General features: G+C 35.9%; 2 protein-coding genes across 4 annotated transcripts; both read right to left on the bottom strand.

Moving 5' to 3' along the window:
- Window positions 1–8,851: 8,851 nt before the first annotated feature.
- LOC105216472 (pickpocket protein 28-like) lies at window positions 8,852–12,420 on the bottom strand. Its single transcript, XM_011190984.2, has 6 exons — window positions 12,218–12,420; window positions 11,948–12,148; window positions 10,722–10,830; window positions 10,335–10,483; window positions 9,492–10,279; window positions 8,852–9,420 (listed from the first exon to the last, which is right to left on the bottom strand). The coding sequence occupies exons 1-6, from the start codon at window positions 12,418–12,420 to the stop codon at window positions 9,074–9,076; spliced, it is 1,797 nt and encodes a 598-aa protein (XP_011189286.2). The 3' UTR covers window positions 8,852–9,073.
- A 2,125-nt stretch (window positions 12,421–14,545) lies between these two features.
- On the bottom strand, window positions 14,546–17,048 carry LOC105216442 (uncharacterized). Of its 3 annotated transcripts, none has more exons than XM_011190921.3 (3): window positions 16,816–17,048; window positions 16,165–16,763; window positions 14,546–16,097 (listed from the first exon to the last, which is right to left on the bottom strand). In XM_011190921.3, the coding sequence occupies exons 1-3, from the start codon at window positions 16,912–16,914 to the stop codon at window positions 14,750–14,752; spliced, it is 2,046 nt and encodes a 681-aa protein (XP_011189223.2). In that variant the 5' UTR covers window positions 16,915–17,048; the 3' UTR covers window positions 14,546–14,749. The 3 variants fall into 3 exon arrangements, with proteins under 3 accessions (XP_011189223.2, XP_011189224.2, XP_011189226.2); XM_011190922.3 differs by having other exon boundaries at window positions 16,819–17,047; XM_011190924.3 differs by having other exon boundaries at window positions 16,824–16,980.
- Window positions 17,049–17,352: the final 304 nt, after the last annotated feature.

The following is a 17,352-nucleotide window of genomic DNA, read 5'->3' as shown; positions in this document are numbered from 1 at the left end:
ACTAATATTTGTGATAGTACAAATGTCAACAACAAATTAAATAATTTTCTCTCTCTCTCTCTCTATGAAGTGCCAGAAAGTACTGTAATTATATATTATATACATATGTATATACATATATACTTAGGAGTGTATACAGGAATGATTGTCCGTTATAGCTTGTAAAGTTTCAAAGCCATTATTGGAGGATATATGTATACACATGTGTATATTTTACGTTAATAAGTTATTGCATTTATCTGTAAGATTTAACCAAAGTAAATTACATTTAAATTGGTGTTCCCTCTTCCTCCTAACAAATTTTCACCAAGGTCAGTATATCATTTTCTTAGAAATGACACTGACAGGACTTACAAGTTGTACACTCTGATAATTTAATCGAAGTTTTTTTACTTTAGTCGGAAACTTGGAGCGAGCTCAGGTTTATTATAACATTTAACGGCATTTTGAATAGCATCAGATTTTTATACTCTTGTACCAAAGTTGCAAAGAGAGTATTATATTTGTAAGTCATAAAACTAAACGAGTTAGATATAGGATCAAAATGGTCAGGATGACGAGACGAGACTGGAGTAAAAATTAAGATATCTTTACGAAACTTGGTACACATGTTACTTGGGACTGTGAGAGGGTTGCTATTGGATCGGCCCATTGTCATACCAACAAAATGGAAAACCTATAATGTTTCATATGTATGCAAGTAATTGGCGTAGAAACCGTTTATCCGGTTATAGCCTTTCGCAAGGTACGCTCATTATAACCTTATACGGGATATTTAGGAGGCTTACCCTACAGTAATTGGATTGGATTGAATTATGCATTGGGCAGAGCACACTGAGATTCCAATCGTCAGGCATGCTTTCTTCCGACATATTCTGCAAAGAAGCTGATGCATGTACCTTATCAGTTCTTCGCCGCTGTATTTGAACAGCTCGGCTGGTATTCTATCGGTCCCCGTTGTTTTGTTGTTCTTCAAGTGGGTAATTGCTGTTCGAATTTCTACACGTTCGGGTAATGGAACATATATTCCATCGTCATCGATTGAGGAATCGGGTTCGCCATTTCCTAGTGCTTACTTTCACTGCCATTCAGCAGGTTGGAGAAGGGTTCCCTCGTTAAGTCGCTTATTATACTCTCGCAACAAAAGTTGCTAAGAGAGTATAATAGTTTTGTTCACATTACATTCACTGTCCGTCTGTGCAAGCTGTAACTTGAGTGAAAATTAAGATATCTTGACGAAACTTGGCACAAATATTCCGTGAGAGGGTTGCTTTCGAAAATGGGCGAAATCGGAACATTGAGGACTTTATATGACCGTTAAAGTAGATTTCACAGGGACCCACCCTCTTTCGTCCTTGTCCCGTCCATAGCACTTATTGGATGGCGGTAATGTCAGCCTTTAGTCGTATGAGGACATCAACCAACTGGGCAAGGACACCTTCCGCACAACCGCAAAAGCGGATTCGCATTCTCACTTTAGCTCGCCTATGTGGAAGGGAAGTCGTGAGCTGCTTGAACCATGTGGAGAAGAATCGTTTCTGGCCAGTCCCAAAAGAATGGCAATCAAAAACTTTCCTCACTTACGTGAACTTCTTAAAAAATGGAAAATGGGCGTGGAGTTAGAAACTACTCGACAGATTTCAATGAAATTCGGTACATTTTATTGACATCCTGATATTACCGATGGAAAATGATCGAAATCGGTTCACAATCGTGTCCACTTTCCATATAACTCAATTTTGAATTCCATCTGATTCGTTCACTTTATAATATCTAGATAAGGGACTAATGAAGGTAGCGGAGTAAAACTTTACACTAATACTGTATGAGCTGTGACATCACTTGTGGAAAATGCTAATTTTATAAATTTTGTATGCCCTGGTCGAATAGTTCGATTTATAGAAGGAGATTTGTATGAAGTTTGACTTCTATTGCTAATTCAAGAGTTCGAGTTATGGAGATCTTCGAGTTATAGAAGTCGAGTTATAGCAGTTTCACTGTATTATGTTTACTCTACATTGGTGGTCTGATTCGTTTGATTCGCTTTTCTCAAGATCTAGTAAATGAGAAGAAAGCTACTATGTCAAACACTTGCAGATTTTTGTAAATAGTAGACAGTTTTCTTAAAATAATAGAAATAGAGTAAATATGTGTACATGTTGTTTTTAAGTATATAAAAATCTTCTTATAATTTATGTTGGATTTAATGGGGATGAGAGGCAATCAACGTACAAACACAGTTAGTATTTATTTAAGAAACATTTGTCAATTCTTCAACAGCGCACCACGCATCACTCCTTTTGGCAGTTTGGCGCCAATTGCTAACACCAAGCGAAGACAGGTCCTTCTCCACCTGATCCTTCATCGGCTTCCACCCGCGGGTACTGCATCGAACACTTTCAGAGCTGTCTGAGGTATTCGCCGTTCTCAATGTTTAAGGGACCATAAATCTTACGCAAAACCTTTCTCTCGAAAACTCCTAGTGCCGTCTCATCTGATGTTGACATAGTCCCCGCTTCTGCACCATAAAGTAGGACGGGAATGATGACGAACTTGTAGAGTTTGGTTTTTGTTCGCCGAGAGAGGATTTACTTTTCAATTGCCTATTCAGCCCATAGTAGCACTTGTTGACAAGAGTGATTCTGTGTTGGATTTCAAGGCTGACATTATTATTGGTGTTGATGCTGGTGCCTAGGTATACGAAATTATCTACAACTTCAAAGTTATGACTGTCAACACTGACGTGGGAACAAAGACGCGAATGCGCTGACTGTTTGTTTGATGACAGGAGATATTTCGTCTTGTTCTCATTCACCACCAGACCCATTCGATTCGCTCCCTTATCCAGTCTGGAAAAAGCAGAACTAACGGCGTGGGTGTTGTTTCCAATAATATCGATATCATCGGCGTACGCCAGCAGCTCTACACTCTTATAGAAGATTGTATCTTCTCTATTTAGCTCTTTGTCAATTACATATTATATATTACTCCATATAGATTTTCTCAAAAATATATTTAATTATAGTTTCAAGAGGTGCACTCCATGCCAGGTCTCCAAATTTGTGAGATCTTTGGATTCGCAGTTTTTTCAACAATTTCAAATTTCGTAACGTTTTCTAATTTCCAAGCTGTGACAATGATCATTCGAGCGGGTTTCAAAACTATATAGAATGCGATCTCAGCCAACGATATGAAACTGAAACTGAAGAACAGTCCAAGAATACCGCCAATACTAGCTGTAAGGTGAAAACGAAAACAACAAACAAAAAAATCTTTATAGATAACTCTCAGAAGTCTTAAGAAGAAGGAAAATATAATAATTCTAAAATTACATAAGAAATCCGTTATTCCAATATATTCGCTCTGCTGTTGCTTAGGTACCAGCTATCCTTGAAACACATATTTACTACGGCGATATTTTTTTCCTCATAAGAACTACTCATGTTCTTAATAATTTGGTTCGGGATTTGGAATCCCGAGCGCTGCTATATATATTTCTGGTCTAGGCAACACTAAGTGTTGCCAGGTGCAATCTGACATTTCCATTGGAAAGTTTGACATTTTTTAGCATAACATCACTCAGAACGTTTTGTCATTTAATCGTGAATTATTTTATTTACAGGGAATTTAAAAATTCATCTCGGCCAAAAAATGGAATTAACTCGTGAACATTTTCGTGCGATCATTTTTCACAACTTTCGACGTGGATTATCGCGACAAGAGTGCATCGATGAACTAAAATCTTTGTATGGCTATGAAGCACCATCCTATAGCAATGTGAAAAACTAGTACAACGAATTCAATCGTGGCCGACGCTCGCTCACAGACGAATTCCGTGAAGGTCGTCCAAAAACAGCCGTTTTGTCAGACAACATCGATGCCGTACGTGAACTGATAATGCAAGACCGTCATGTAACATACCTTCAGATAGAGGCATGCCTATGTATTTCTCCCACCAGCATACATTCGATATTTCATGAACACCTGGTTTGTTCTCGTTGGATCCCGCACAATTTGACAATCGCTCAAAAAAAGTGCATCGAAAATGGGTTTGAGCGCATGCAAAAGTGTATAAATCCTGAGGAGAATATTTTGAAAAACAATAAAACCATTTTCGTTGATAAATATTCCTATTTTCATTATTAGGCCAGAAATATATATAGCAGCCCTCGTATTAGTGTTTTGAAAAAGTCCAACACATATGTGAGATCATAGCAGAAATATGTAATTAAAATATATGTTTTGGACTTAACTTTTTCATTAATCATTATATAACAGCAAGATCTTAAAAATCCTAACGTGCTGCTATTACTTCTGTTATAAAACTTCTCAAGTTGTTCCAATTGGTGATTAAACCTGCTAGAGTTGCATTCACTTTATGTTTGCATATCAATTGCATCTTAACATATTCCGGGGAGTCGCTGCAAACAAAGGGAGGCGGTTAATTTAATAAAAACAACACATGACACTTCTATACTATAAGGGTATATGCATACAAATCTTCATATAAATATTTCAACTTACATAGAGAACTTTTCAAGCTTCTTTTTATAAGCCTTATTTAAATTACAAATAGTTACCTCGGGAAACGGATAGTTTGTTATTCTGAAAATGAAATAAAAAGATGTGTTTATCTTTATTCGTAGTTTTAAGTATTACCTTAATATAGTACTATGGTCATACGAGAAACCAATCAAAGGGTCTTAATAATAACACGTCTTCTTCTATACTTACATGGAGAAAGTTAGTTGTTTTTTTTTTTTTGTGTTGTCAATTTATAAATAGACTTATATAACTATGCATTTTTAGTTCTCGAAATTCTTTTCCGGAATTAACGTAATAAGCAGTACTACTCACCCAACTTTATTATGTGATGGAACGATGCTATTGCGATTGATAATTATTTGGCAAAAAGACGAAAGAGGAAGAGCGAATTCAATTATTATATGTCATTTTTCTGTAGTAGACGTATCGCAAATTAAGATGTTTAGTATAATAAAGAAAATTGTCCACAACATATTCAACGGTTATCAAGTTGTGAATTGCTAAATTTCATAGTAAGTACAGCTATTATAATGCGCACCGTTCAGGAAGAGCAGAGGAGGTCGGAAAACATCTTAAAAACTCCATAAATGTTATTGGGTGATCGTAAAATGAACTGGAGTGATATTATTACTCACTAATATTTACAATTGAGAAAAGATTGCGACTCAACTAATTGATCACGATTTTATATAAAACTCGCAGACCCGGCCACACGTTTTTGTGGCTAAGGTATACTATACATTAAATTAGTAAATCTTTCAATGCAGAGAAAAAATTCTTACGCATAAAGTCGAAAACGTTATAGCCGATAAATTTAAAATGATTGATAGACATTATTGTAGACCTGTGTTAAGCGTAAATCACCATATTTTGTATAACTTTGATTTTTTAATCGTATATTGAAGAAAGTAACAAATGACCAAATTTCTTGGCTTTGGTGACGATATTGATTATCTTCTTCACAGAATTTATGTTACGCAGCATGATGACAACTCACACTACTTTTAATTGCAAGTGAGTGGGGATAGTCCAGCAATTTAAAATAGTCTGTGGGATAATTGAATACGTCATCCTGGTTTATAGCTGTGTCAACTCTCCTTTAACGAAATTCTAAATTGTCGCATTAAGGTCAAAGAGATCCTTGTTTTTTTACCACCAATATAGGTCATTCAATCAGCCATTTATGTTTATTATATTATGGTTTCATGTCAGAAAAAACACGATCAATAAGCTCCTCTTTCGAGGCCATGAAGTGACAGAAACCCGTTAAAAATGTTATTAATCCATCGAGGTGTCAACTGTGTCGCTACCATTTTCAACTATTTCTGCAATCGCAATTTGGTATTGTTGCAAACAGCTTGTTACAAATTGTTTTGGGCTATCGACACAGCCTTATACAATTGAACAATGATAATAATTTTTTAACAAAGCAACAATGACTACTTTCAAAATATTATTATTATTATTATTTTTATACTCTCGCAACAAAAGTTGCTAAAGAGAGTGTTATAGTTTTGTCCACATAACGGTTGTTTGTAAGTCCTAAAACTAAACGAGTTAGATATAGGGTTATACATACCAAAGTGATCAGGGTGACGAGAAAAGTTCAAATCCGGATGTCTGTCTGTCCGTCCGTGCAAGCTGTAACTTGAGTAAAAATTGAGATATCTTAATGAAACTTGGAACACGTATTCCTTGGCAGCATAAGAAGGTTAAGTTTGAAAATGGGCGGAATTGGACCACTGCAACGCCCACAAAATGACGATAACCAAAAACACATAAAGAGCTATAACTAAGTCATAAATAAAGTTATGAAAATAAAATTTGGAACATAGGATCGCATTAGAGAGGGGCACATTTGAATGTAATTTTTTTGGAAAAGTGGGTGTGACCCCGCCCCCAAATAGGTTTTTTGTATATATCTTGCAAACCAATAAAGCTATATAAACCAAACTTCTGCAGTCGTTTATTTTAGCTGTTTCCTTATACACCCCAAAAATGAAAGAAATCGGATAATAACCACGCCCACCTCCCATACAAAGGTTAGGTTGAAAATGACTAAAAGTGCGTTAACTCACTAACGAAAAACGTCAGACCACCAAATTTTACAGAAGAAATGGCAGAAGGAAGCTCCACTGAGATTTTTTTACAAAATGGAAAATGGGCGTGGCGTCGCCCACTTATGGGTCAAAAACCATATCTCAGGAACTACTCGACAGATTCGAATGAAATTCGGTATATAATATTTTCTTGGCATCCTGATGACACGTGTGGAAAATGGTTCCCATATAACTCAATTTTGAATCCTTCTGATTCTTTCACTTTATAATGTATACATAAGGAACCGATAAAGATAGCGAAATAAAACTTTACACAAATACTGTATTTGAGCTGTGACATCACTTGTGGAAAAATTGTCATAATCGGCCTTTTCAAGTCCCCTGATATCAAACATGAAGAACTCAGTGCCTAAGGGTATTTTTTCACCGAAAATATAGGTAAATCTCTAAATAAATTGCGAGAGTATAAAATGTTCGGTTACACCCGAACTTAACCTTTCCTTACTTGTTTTTTATAATTTTGTTGTCAATTCAAATAAAATCATCTTCTTATTATCTTCCTCACAATTTTTCGATATATACTTACTTTCCAATCCTTCCCTGATCTTCCATAAATATTTCAAAACTAAAATTAGCTATGTAGATCGGTTTGGCCCTTCTTGACTTTTTTCGAGACTAACGACTCAAATTGTTTGTTTGGGTGATTAGAAAATTGTGGATTTAAGACTTTTTTAGCCAATTTTTCTAATCCATCCCGGTACCTCTAAAAACATTCTAAACAAAAAATTTGCGAAATCGGTTCAGCGGTTCTCGAGTTATGCGCTTAGCAACACATTTTGCGATTCATTTTTATATTATAGAAGATGTGAATACATACATACATATGTATTTATATTTTGAAAATTTTCTTTGATTTTCAAAATTTTTTCAATGAATATGTTTATTTATGTTGTTATAAATAAAGTACAACAAAAATAATTTGGTTTCATACGATATAGGCTGCTGGATAACTAATAATATAGTTGATCTTTGAACCAAAACAGTTTTAATATTTAGTGTGACCGTCCTTGGCATCTACAACAACTAGCAGTCTTCTGAACATGCTCTCGGTTAGATCTTGGCATACATCTGAAGCCATTTTGTGTTCAAAGGACTGTGGCAGACAGTCGAGTGTATTAAAAATATTTTCGGACATTAATTTCATTGCTATTTTCGCCGTATGCTTGTTTGTTGTTATCGTGCTAAAATATAACTTCTGGGACCCGTTTCTGAAGAAATGTCTATATATTTTCGCAAACTTCAAAACTTTAGTCTTTGACTTTTGCACGACCATTAAAAACATTTTTGCGAAATATTTTCAAGAAAATCACATTAATTTCCATTGTAGTTTTCAAATCTTGATTTAATTCATTTTAATTTGCCGTAACACTTGCCTCTGTAAAGTTTCATTTTCAATTTTCTTCCTTCGTCCTTTATTTTGTTCCTCTTTTTCGTCCATATTTTGGTGTATATTTGTTACTTTGCGAAATGAAATATACAGATTTTGTGCAATTTTCCGATGAGGATCACCAAGTCTTTAGTTAATAACAAAAAATTTACAAACGAAACGTGAAATATCGCATACGTCAACTAATTGATCAAGTGTTTATTTTGTAAAAAAAAACCTTCGGTGCTCAAAATAACGGATATTTGTGAGCTTAAATGTTATCCTCGAAATGATTATTGCCCGATGAAAATCGCCCGAAGTCATAAAAGTTGACAGGCAAGCAATATCAAAATGTTTGTTCTGTGTTCGATCAGGGCTAAATTTCTTTCCAATTTTCATTAATATATAATTTCATAAATTAAGGTGTGCATTGGTGAACAGAGGACTCACTCAAGATATACGATCCTAACAAATCTCTCTTCATCTTCTTACTTCTATGATTAAATTTACTTGACTTTCACGTAGCAAGAGACTTCTATCGGGCACATATTTTAGCGCTAATTCATTTTAGCACAGCTAATTTAATGTTGGTCCACTTATTTTTTACTGAAACTTTATTATTTTCCATTTTATCCTTAGGTTTTGGAAGTTCCCTTACGAACATTGACGTTGAATGAATACCGCTGAGTGGTCAAGGTGTCCAATTTACACTGTTCCGATAAAATTGAATCACAATTGTTTATACATATACTCGGAAATTCATACATTTCAAAGTTAATAAAGCAGAAAGCGTATATTGAATAGAATAAAAGTCATTGAGTGGACAATATTAAAAGTGACTTAAGTGTACGAAAAACACATACATATATCGATGTTCTTCAAGTGTTAATTACATAAATTAATGTGTAAGTAATAGTTCCAGTTGAATTTGGAAATGAATAAGTATATATAATGTGTGCTAGTAATGGCTGCGTCGTATAGTAACTTCTTGTCATAAAAGCTCGCTTCAACGTTACTAAACCTTTATTCCATCCGCTTAACTCTACTTCCTTATGTCCTGTTCGATCTTCATGGTCTCCGTTACACATTTTACGGCGTTATTGGCCAAACGTTTGTAACCTGTTCTTTGTTTGGTTGACTTATTTGATTTGCCATAAATCGCACGTAGACGTAAGTACTTTCGCAAACATTTGTAGCGCTGCACTGACGACCACTGTCGGCACACCGTAGTCTTGTCACACGTGATCAGCTTTTCTTCGAGAGCCGGCTTCTTTGAGCACTCGAACTGCAGTAAAGTGCGTATGGGGTGTATAATGGCATAGTACACCAACTCGACAATGGAGATGAAGCTGAAGCCCAAAAAGAGGCCCATCAGTCCACCAACGGCAGCTGTGAGTGATTAAAATAATTAAAAAAGAAAAAATTATATCAGTTACGGCATAAGCGATTGTTGTTCCTACACAAAAAATCTGTGATGCCTATGAATTCCGTCTGTATGCTGCTGCGAAAGGAGTACTCTTTGAAGTACATGTTAACCACCGCTATGTTTTTTTGGGCATAGCTCTTGTTGTACCGTTGCACACGCTTATTTTCAATAAAGAATTCATCGCTCCATAACGGTATAGCAAAACCATCTACAAGGAAAGTCAAATCGTAGCAACTCGGCCAACAAGCGTCCAGGCACGAACCGATCGTCGGATCTTTACGTAACCGCACCATTTCCACACAGTGCAAGGAACGTATGTTGCAGATCGTCGAATTCTTGTAGATCTTCGGCATGTAAAAGCTTATGCAGCCACAGTGTTGTAATAGCATTTTAGCAACACATTCCATTTCACAATTGCGCTGGGTGTAGTGTGCAAAGTAAAGTAACTTGCGTTCATCATGGAACAGACAACGTCTGTATTTGGTATCCACAGAACGGAGCTTTTGTGTCGTTTCGGTCTTGTCAGGGCGTACGCGTACTTTAGTCTCCTTGCCGGGGGCAATCAACACACCAGTCTCGTGTACGTTGGGCGATTCGTTCGGGCTGTGTAAAGAAAGCTTGAAGCCCACACTATTTGTCGACGAGCAGTAATATTTGTCAGCCTCCACGTCAAGCGTGATGGAAAGGCCCAATGACTCCCCAGTACCCGCTATACGGCGTGGATAATATTTGTTTGGTAGATCAGATGGATAACCACGTTCGGCATACCAATCAATGGGCTGAAAGTCACGTTCCGGTATGTTGCGCATGCTAAGCGGTATGCTTTCAAAAAGTACCAAATTATTTAACTTGAAGCAGAAGCAATGAAGAATCTTACTGCGATATAAACATGAATTTCGGATGCAGCATATTGAATACACAGCACAGACCCTCATCGGTTATAATCGGTATGAAGTATTTAGTGCAGTCATATTCATTGGCCGCAAAACGACAGGCTACCATCATATTCTCACAGGGTTGCGAAATCTGCGGATATATTTGTGAAATATGTGGGATTTTTCAAAATCTCTTAAAGAAAAATTGTTTGTACCAAGAATGATAGAGATGATATTGTGACGTTGTGTGAATTGTCATTTACGAAACGAAGTGTTAAAGTAATTAATCACGAACTAATGTATTTTCCTGTAAAACGCACTCCCAAGTAAGTATGGTGCGATACTGTCATAATTTCCATTTCTATCATTCTTGTTTGTATGTAGCGTACATTCATTATTATGCTTTCCAAATTACTCCAATTATAGCTAATCGTAGATTGCTCCTCATCGGACTCGTTTTTACACAATAGCTTTAGCATAGCTCGTCTTTTGGGATTTCTAAGGATAAAAAAGACTTTGTAATGAAGTTACATTGCACATATATTTAGAAATGAAGCAAATACGAGTATTCGTGAAGGTAAACGCGGTGAAGTCGACAAATTAAAACCATTTTTCAAATACAAAGAAATCTCTCCTAACGGATACCACCTTAAGCGGACATTTTTTCATCCATCAAGTTTTTATAACAAATAACCCTCTCTTAGGCGGACACCTCTCTTGGTCAGACAAAAATCGCTCGACGGTGAGTGTCCGTCCAAAAGAGGTTTAACTGTAATAGGAAAATAGGGAGTGTATAGATTTAAAATTTATTAAAGGAGGCATTATAATTAATTGGGTGCTTAAGGGTGCTTAATCTGTTGGTCAGTGACTGGTTAGTGTTTTTATGTGGACACTTCGATATCTTCATATCGTATTTCAATTTAGGTATTATATTATTTGAGAGTGCAATAATCAAGTGTTCATCAAGAGCTCAAGAGATAATAATTCGTTCTGTACTGATCGGAGAATGTGATTTACAGAAAGACCCAAAGTTCAGCAAAGAATTAAGTTAAGGATAGTCTGCATAACACTGTCTTCATTAATTGCAACATTAATAGAAAAATTAAACTAGATCTGCCAAAGTGTAAGTGCATCTCGATGGATCTAAATTTTGAGTTAATTTTTTTGGTATATTCCTAGAAAACAAGGACTCCGTTGTGTTGACAATCATATATTTTAACTTTTGGGTGTAGATCAACAAATTTTACGTTCTAATAAAAATACGATTGGGAACTTGTTGAAATAATTAATTTGAAAATCAATAGCACTGTACAACACTCGGCTGTGTATTGGAAAAAAATACTTTTTTCCGGAAGATTGAGTGATAAGCAAAAAACGTGTAGTGTCCAATTTTCACAAATTGGTCCAGTATTTTTCGAAATATAAAGTTTTTACTCTTTTCTAACATCCACCTTTGACCTCTTATAACAACTATCATATAAGGATATACGTTTGGTTGGAAAATGTTTTACACCATTGAAATAAGAAGAAAATGTAGATTATATCGTTATTTTGGATTTTTTTAGTAACTATAAGCTAAAATTTTTGCTAAATTTTTAATTTTTTCTCTACTCACTTATTCGCTTCGATTGCCTTCGATTTCAATGCCTGATTCAAATTACAAATGGTTACAGCCGGAAAAGGTATATTTGTAACGAAGTTCGGTTCGGGATTTATACCAACAATAACCGGTGTTGTGGCCCATTTATCGTACACCTTCATTATATAGAACACCGATATAATACAAACAACTATAACCGATATTATGAAGAATGAACTGCACGAGAAAGAATTATGAAATAAATACAACTCAGTCAATATTAGAAAAGTATATTCATTAACAAACCGCTCGGCCGGATGCAAAGACTGGTTGTTGACATATTTCAAGCCATGCAAAGTAGTATTTTTACAAAACTCATCCGTGTTTTTCGCCAAAACGCGCCGCAAAGTCACACATTTCTTTTGTGCACTTTTAACCTTTTCTGTAGATTTGGTTGCCCATTCCTTGGGGCTCACACGGCGAACAAAATTCCTCAAACAACCCTCCATTGTGAGGGTTAAGCGTTAACTAACTCTTTGAATTAATTCAAAACCGGTAATCCTCAGCAAAGTGAGATAGTCAGACGTACATTGACAAAAGTGTATGTGTATCCAGAAAAATGGAAGTACATTTACTTTTGAAATATCACACATTCAGCTATTTCATATTGGCATTCGCAATTGTCTGATAGCGAAATATTGTCAATTATATTAATGTGTTATTGTTGTGCGGATGTATGTGTGTGAAGCAATTTTATTTCAAAGTATTTACATGGTACTAACGCGCCAAATCCATCATTCTATCATGCATTTACATATGTATTTACGGTTGCGAACGTCTAAATGTCAAGTCCTATAGATCTAATATATGCTTCTATGTAAAAATAAAATATCGTCCAAGACTTAGATAGTAATTAAAGATCTGATAGGAGCAAGTACTCTTTGGGATGATCCAAGTTCCGGAAATATTTGCAATAATTATATTGTTTGAATTGTGTTAGGGCCGACTTGTTCAGTTGAAGCACAAAACCTCAGTAGTGCTAAATAACGTATTAAAATACCTTATACGACTATGTATAGAAATGAAATACGGCAACAGAATAACAAAGAGTGGCGGATGTCCTTTAGGTATTTGGGAGCTGACCTAGATTAGAACTGCTTGCATTAATTTAAGACGATTGACGTCGAAGTGGCCTGATCGTCCTTTCTTCCGCTAGTCAATCTAAATCTCTTGTCGTAAATCACAGAAAATGGTGGCTACACGCCGGGTGAAATCTACAATTTCGACTGTTTCTTGATTTCAGGTATATCCCATCGGATCCATGTATCGTCAACTGTCACGAAAGGGCGCAGCAACTCATTCGGATTGGCCTTAAACAGCGTTAAATTATCATCCGTAAATATTTTCAAAGCACTGGGCGTGGTTCAAAAGAAACCAACTTGGGGACACGTCGAAATTTGTTAAACCAATTTTTAATGAGCACCTTCGAAGGAGAAAAGACACTGCCGAGATCCGATTGCGATAAATGGATGTGTATATGTGAGACAATTCCACAGCATCTTTCAATCTGAGATCTATGCCATTAGCAAATGTGCTGAGGTCATATTGGACAGGAACTGCCACGGTGAACGGATAGCCATCATCAGTGATAGTCAAGCGGCTCTCCAGGAATTATTATCCTTTGAAATAGATTTGAGGCTGGTTCTGGACTGTATTGAAAAACTTAACAGGGTTTGCAACAACAATAGTATAACCTTAATATGGGTACCAGGTCACAAAGGTATACAAGGCAACGAACTTGGGGATCAACTAGCAAAAAAGACCGCAGCTGCTAGGCCGGTAAGGCCGGAGCTCTTCATTACTGTTGGTCGACATGTTCTCAGAAATCATCTACCTAGAATATGAAGTGGCAAGTAGGAAGCGCTGCACTTGCAGGGACTTCGCCACTCCAAACTGTTACTCGGGGCAGACAACCGGAAAAGATTTAAACAAATCAACGAAAATGAGACAACTAGAGGCACTGTAGCCGCTGCGGATTAAGGTGTCATTTGAACAAACTAGATTCCTAGTCATCGGATTAGTGCAGGTATTGTGTTCTAGCAGCGAGTGCAGAGTCTACATACATACATACATACATACATATGTACGTACAATCATTTATCATTTCATACTTATGGAATTGGTATGCAGGTATTTACATACACCAATACTCGAATAAGATGTAGTGTAGCTTCATTAACTTTTACCATTTTTTTCGCTGTGTTATTGAACTTTATTAATCACAAGCTTAAAGCACGCTTTTTGGCATTGAAATTTGCTACAACTAAATTATTGACATGTTGTAACGAAAATGGTTGTAAGCATTATTTTGTAAGTGACTTATTTCCGTTTCCCATTAAACACCTCCTTTACTGAATACCAAAAATGTGTGAGTCGAATGCTGATCGAAAAATGTCGAATTGAAAGCAAGTGACATTAGTATTTCTTACAGCCGCTACAACAACAACAGTATGAATAGTAAGTATAGCCATGGCAGGTGTGCGCCGAGCCTATTGTTCCATCTGTAAGTATTATTCCAATTTATGTAAATAGTAAGCTTAGCACATTTCGTTGAAATAAAAAATAATAATAAACTAAATTTTGGTATTAATTTATTTGCATAACAATTTTACAGCCATAAGCATTATTTTAATGCAATTCATTGACCATTAATGTAAATGAAATAATTAACTTCACTCTTATAAGCTAAGGACCATTTATCGAATGTCATAGTACATGTGTGTGAATAAAGTATTTATGGATTTTTCTTTTTTGCAAGGTTAATAAATTATTTTGTATTTAATTATTTTTGAACTGAAAAAAGTCCACTTTTAGGTCTAGCAGTGATGTGCCCTCCTGTGGCGCGTTGTGCTCTTTCATAGTTAGCGCTTCCACAGCATTGTCGCTCACATGATCATACTGCTGCACTAGAGTTGACGTCACAGTGGATTGTACAACTGAACGCGGTGGATGCAGTAGATTTGCATCTACCAGTTTGGTTATACCATCATGTACCAGATCGCCTACAGCACGCAAAAGACTTTCCTCAGATGGCGGTAACAACTTGCCACCGGCGGATAAATTTAATTTCTGAGCTGCTTCATCTGTTAGTGTATCATCCAAACTGATTGCTGTATAATCTAAGCTGGGTGTGCTTACAGTTACCACCTGTGGCATAATTTGATGCCGCTTTCGCTCTTCCCCATTCACGCTGCTGTGCTCTGCATCTATAAAAGGGGCCTCGCTTTCTATTGCAGACATATCTAACGCATACTGGCCCTCCGGTATGCCTAACAAACGTGCTGTTCGAGCGCTAACGAAATGCAATCCAGATGTATTGCGTATAAGCCGAGTGCTTCGCAGCTGTAGTTGTTCCACTAAATCATTTAGTTCATTTAAAAAGAGATCGGCACGTTGATCTTCGTTGAGCAAAGGTTTCTGCAACTTTGTAGTAAGATAACGAAAAAGCGTCATATCTTCATTGGCATTGTCTGTGGCAATTTGTACATCTGGTTTTTGCTTTAATGGGTCCTCAGCAACTTTTGCTAACATATGGTCGGGATGTTGCGTGAAATGACGATTTAAACGGCGACCCAAAAATATTTTTCCACATTTGGGACAAATTGCATTGGGTGGCACCCGCCGATGGTTTGCAAAAGTGTCGTTTGTAAGTTCTGGTTCTGTCACGTTGTTTTTTTCAGTGGTTGTAATGGTGTTTACGTTGCATTGGAAGTCCTTATCTTTTGATTCATTGATGATGGTTTTTACATTAATAGTTTCAAAAATTGAGTCCTGTTTAACATCAGAAGCGCGTTGTGGATCCGTTAACAACTTAACCATACGTCCGGACCGCGTTCGGGTAAAAGACTGAGAATTTGGCGCAATTTTAGTTGTTTCTTCCTGTTTGGCGATGGGCTCTATTTTCAATTTCTTACAGGAAACTTCTTGCTTTTGCTTATTCTCATTTGGTAGTGTGTGTTTTCTAGGTCGACCTATTTTAGCTTTTGCGGAAAGGATTGTGTCCCTGGCAGATGTTGGGTTGGCAATACTCTGATTAATTTGTAGATTTAAATCTTCGGGTCCCAGAAGTCGGTACAGAATTTGATCATTGCTGCGTAATGGAATACGAGTTATTTCATTTTTTCCCCTAAAAATAAAAGTGATTTAATTCCCTTAATATATGTATTGTATAAATTTATATTTTGCTATGGTACCTATCTATTACTATGCAATCGGTTTTCGCTAATTTGTGAATATTATATGCGAAAGTTAAAAGACAATTAGAAGGAGTACCAACATTACATGATTTAGCCACTGCCAGACTACGTTCTTCAACATAATTTAAATTGTTCTCTGTAGTTTCATCTGTAGCTGATGCACCTTCAAAATCAACCCGCGAAATAATCTTCCCTTTGGGACATTTTGTCATCAATACAACATTGGTGGAATCGGGGACATCATTTTGCAATGAATGTTTGCTTGAAGCTAAAGATGCATTGGCGATTTTTTTATATATACCGGGCACCATAAAAGGTGCATTAACAGGTTGTAATTCATTTTGATTCACTGAGTACAATGAAAGCTCTTCTTCAGGCGCGGACTCAGTGTCTGTGGATATAAGGAAGTCATAATTAGCTCTTGCTTGCAAGAAGTTTAAAGACAATTCCTCAACAACAGCTGTAGTATTTAAAATAGTTGGCTTATTATTGTACTTGGTATCGCCTATATTATTTGGCAAAGACATCGATGTAACATTATCATTAAAAGGTTTTAGAGGTGATAATTTCGTAGCTGGTGTGGATTTTTCCAAACTCTATAAAATATATAAATTAATATTATTTTATTTCCTTTGTTATTCCACATACAACCTCACTGTTTTTTAGAAGCTCTTCGATTTCCTCAAATATATTATTTACTTCATCACCAGATTTAACCATACTTTTACTGTCACGGCTTATTGACATAATTTAATCAGTATATAAAACACTGCTTTCCAATAAACAAATAAATCAGCATATTTTGTAAATGGTATTTAACTTCATAAGTGGGTAAACAAAAAATATGCTTGTTCTACAAATATGTTAATAATAGTGTTGCCGCCATTCCAAATATTTATACGAAAATATTTTGTATACCATCTCGGTATAAAATATCTTCAATCAAAATTATTATGAGCCACACTTTGCTTCGCCCTAAACTAGTTGAAATATATGAGCACAGTACAAATTATTAATTTAAATAATAAAGAGAAACAAATAGCAATAATGTTATTAAATATTAATTAAATTTCTGATAATAAAATATATTGGACAATTATATTGCGCAATCAAATGCTTACAAATACAACCCTGCAAAGAGAACAGATGTTTTTTGTTACCTTTATGGATCTACTTTATTGTCAT

The sequence above is a fragment of the Zeugodacus cucurbitae genome, chromosome 5 (assembly GCF_028554725.1).
Source record: "Zeugodacus cucurbitae isolate PBARC_wt_2022May chromosome 5, idZeuCucr1.2, whole genome shotgun sequence".
Taxonomy (NCBI): domain Eukaryota; kingdom Metazoa; phylum Arthropoda; class Insecta; order Diptera; family Tephritidae; genus Zeugodacus; species Zeugodacus cucurbitae.
Note: the sequence above shows the minus strand (reverse complement) of the source record. Positions and strands in the feature narration are given on the sequence as shown.

Bases quoted from the DNA above. Each gene is read 5' to 3' on its own strand.
- LOC105216472 (XM_011190984.2), bottom strand. From the start codon at position 12,420: ATGGAGGGTTGTTTGAGGAATTTTGTTCGCCGTGTGAGCCCCAAGGAA. The intron at 12,149-12,217 runs GTTTGTTAATGA...TTTCTCGTGCAG, and splicing joins TCTTTGCATCCGGCCGAGCG to TTCATTCTTCATAATATCGG. The intron at 10,484-10,721 runs GTACGCTACATA...ATATATCCGCAG, and splicing joins TGGAAAGCATAATAATGAAT to ATTTCGCAACCCTGTGAGAA.
- LOC105216442 (XM_011190921.3), bottom strand. From the start codon at position 16,914: ATGTCAATAAGCCGTGACAGTAAAAGTATGGTTAAATCTGGTGATGAA. The intron at 16,764-16,815 runs GTATGTGGAATA...TATATTTTATAG, and splicing joins TTCTAAAAAACAGTGAGGTT to AGTTTGGAAAAATCCACACC. The intron at 16,098-16,164 runs GTACCATAGCAA...TTTTATTTTTAG, and splicing joins GATTGCATAGTAATAGATAG to GGGAAAAAATGAAATAACTC.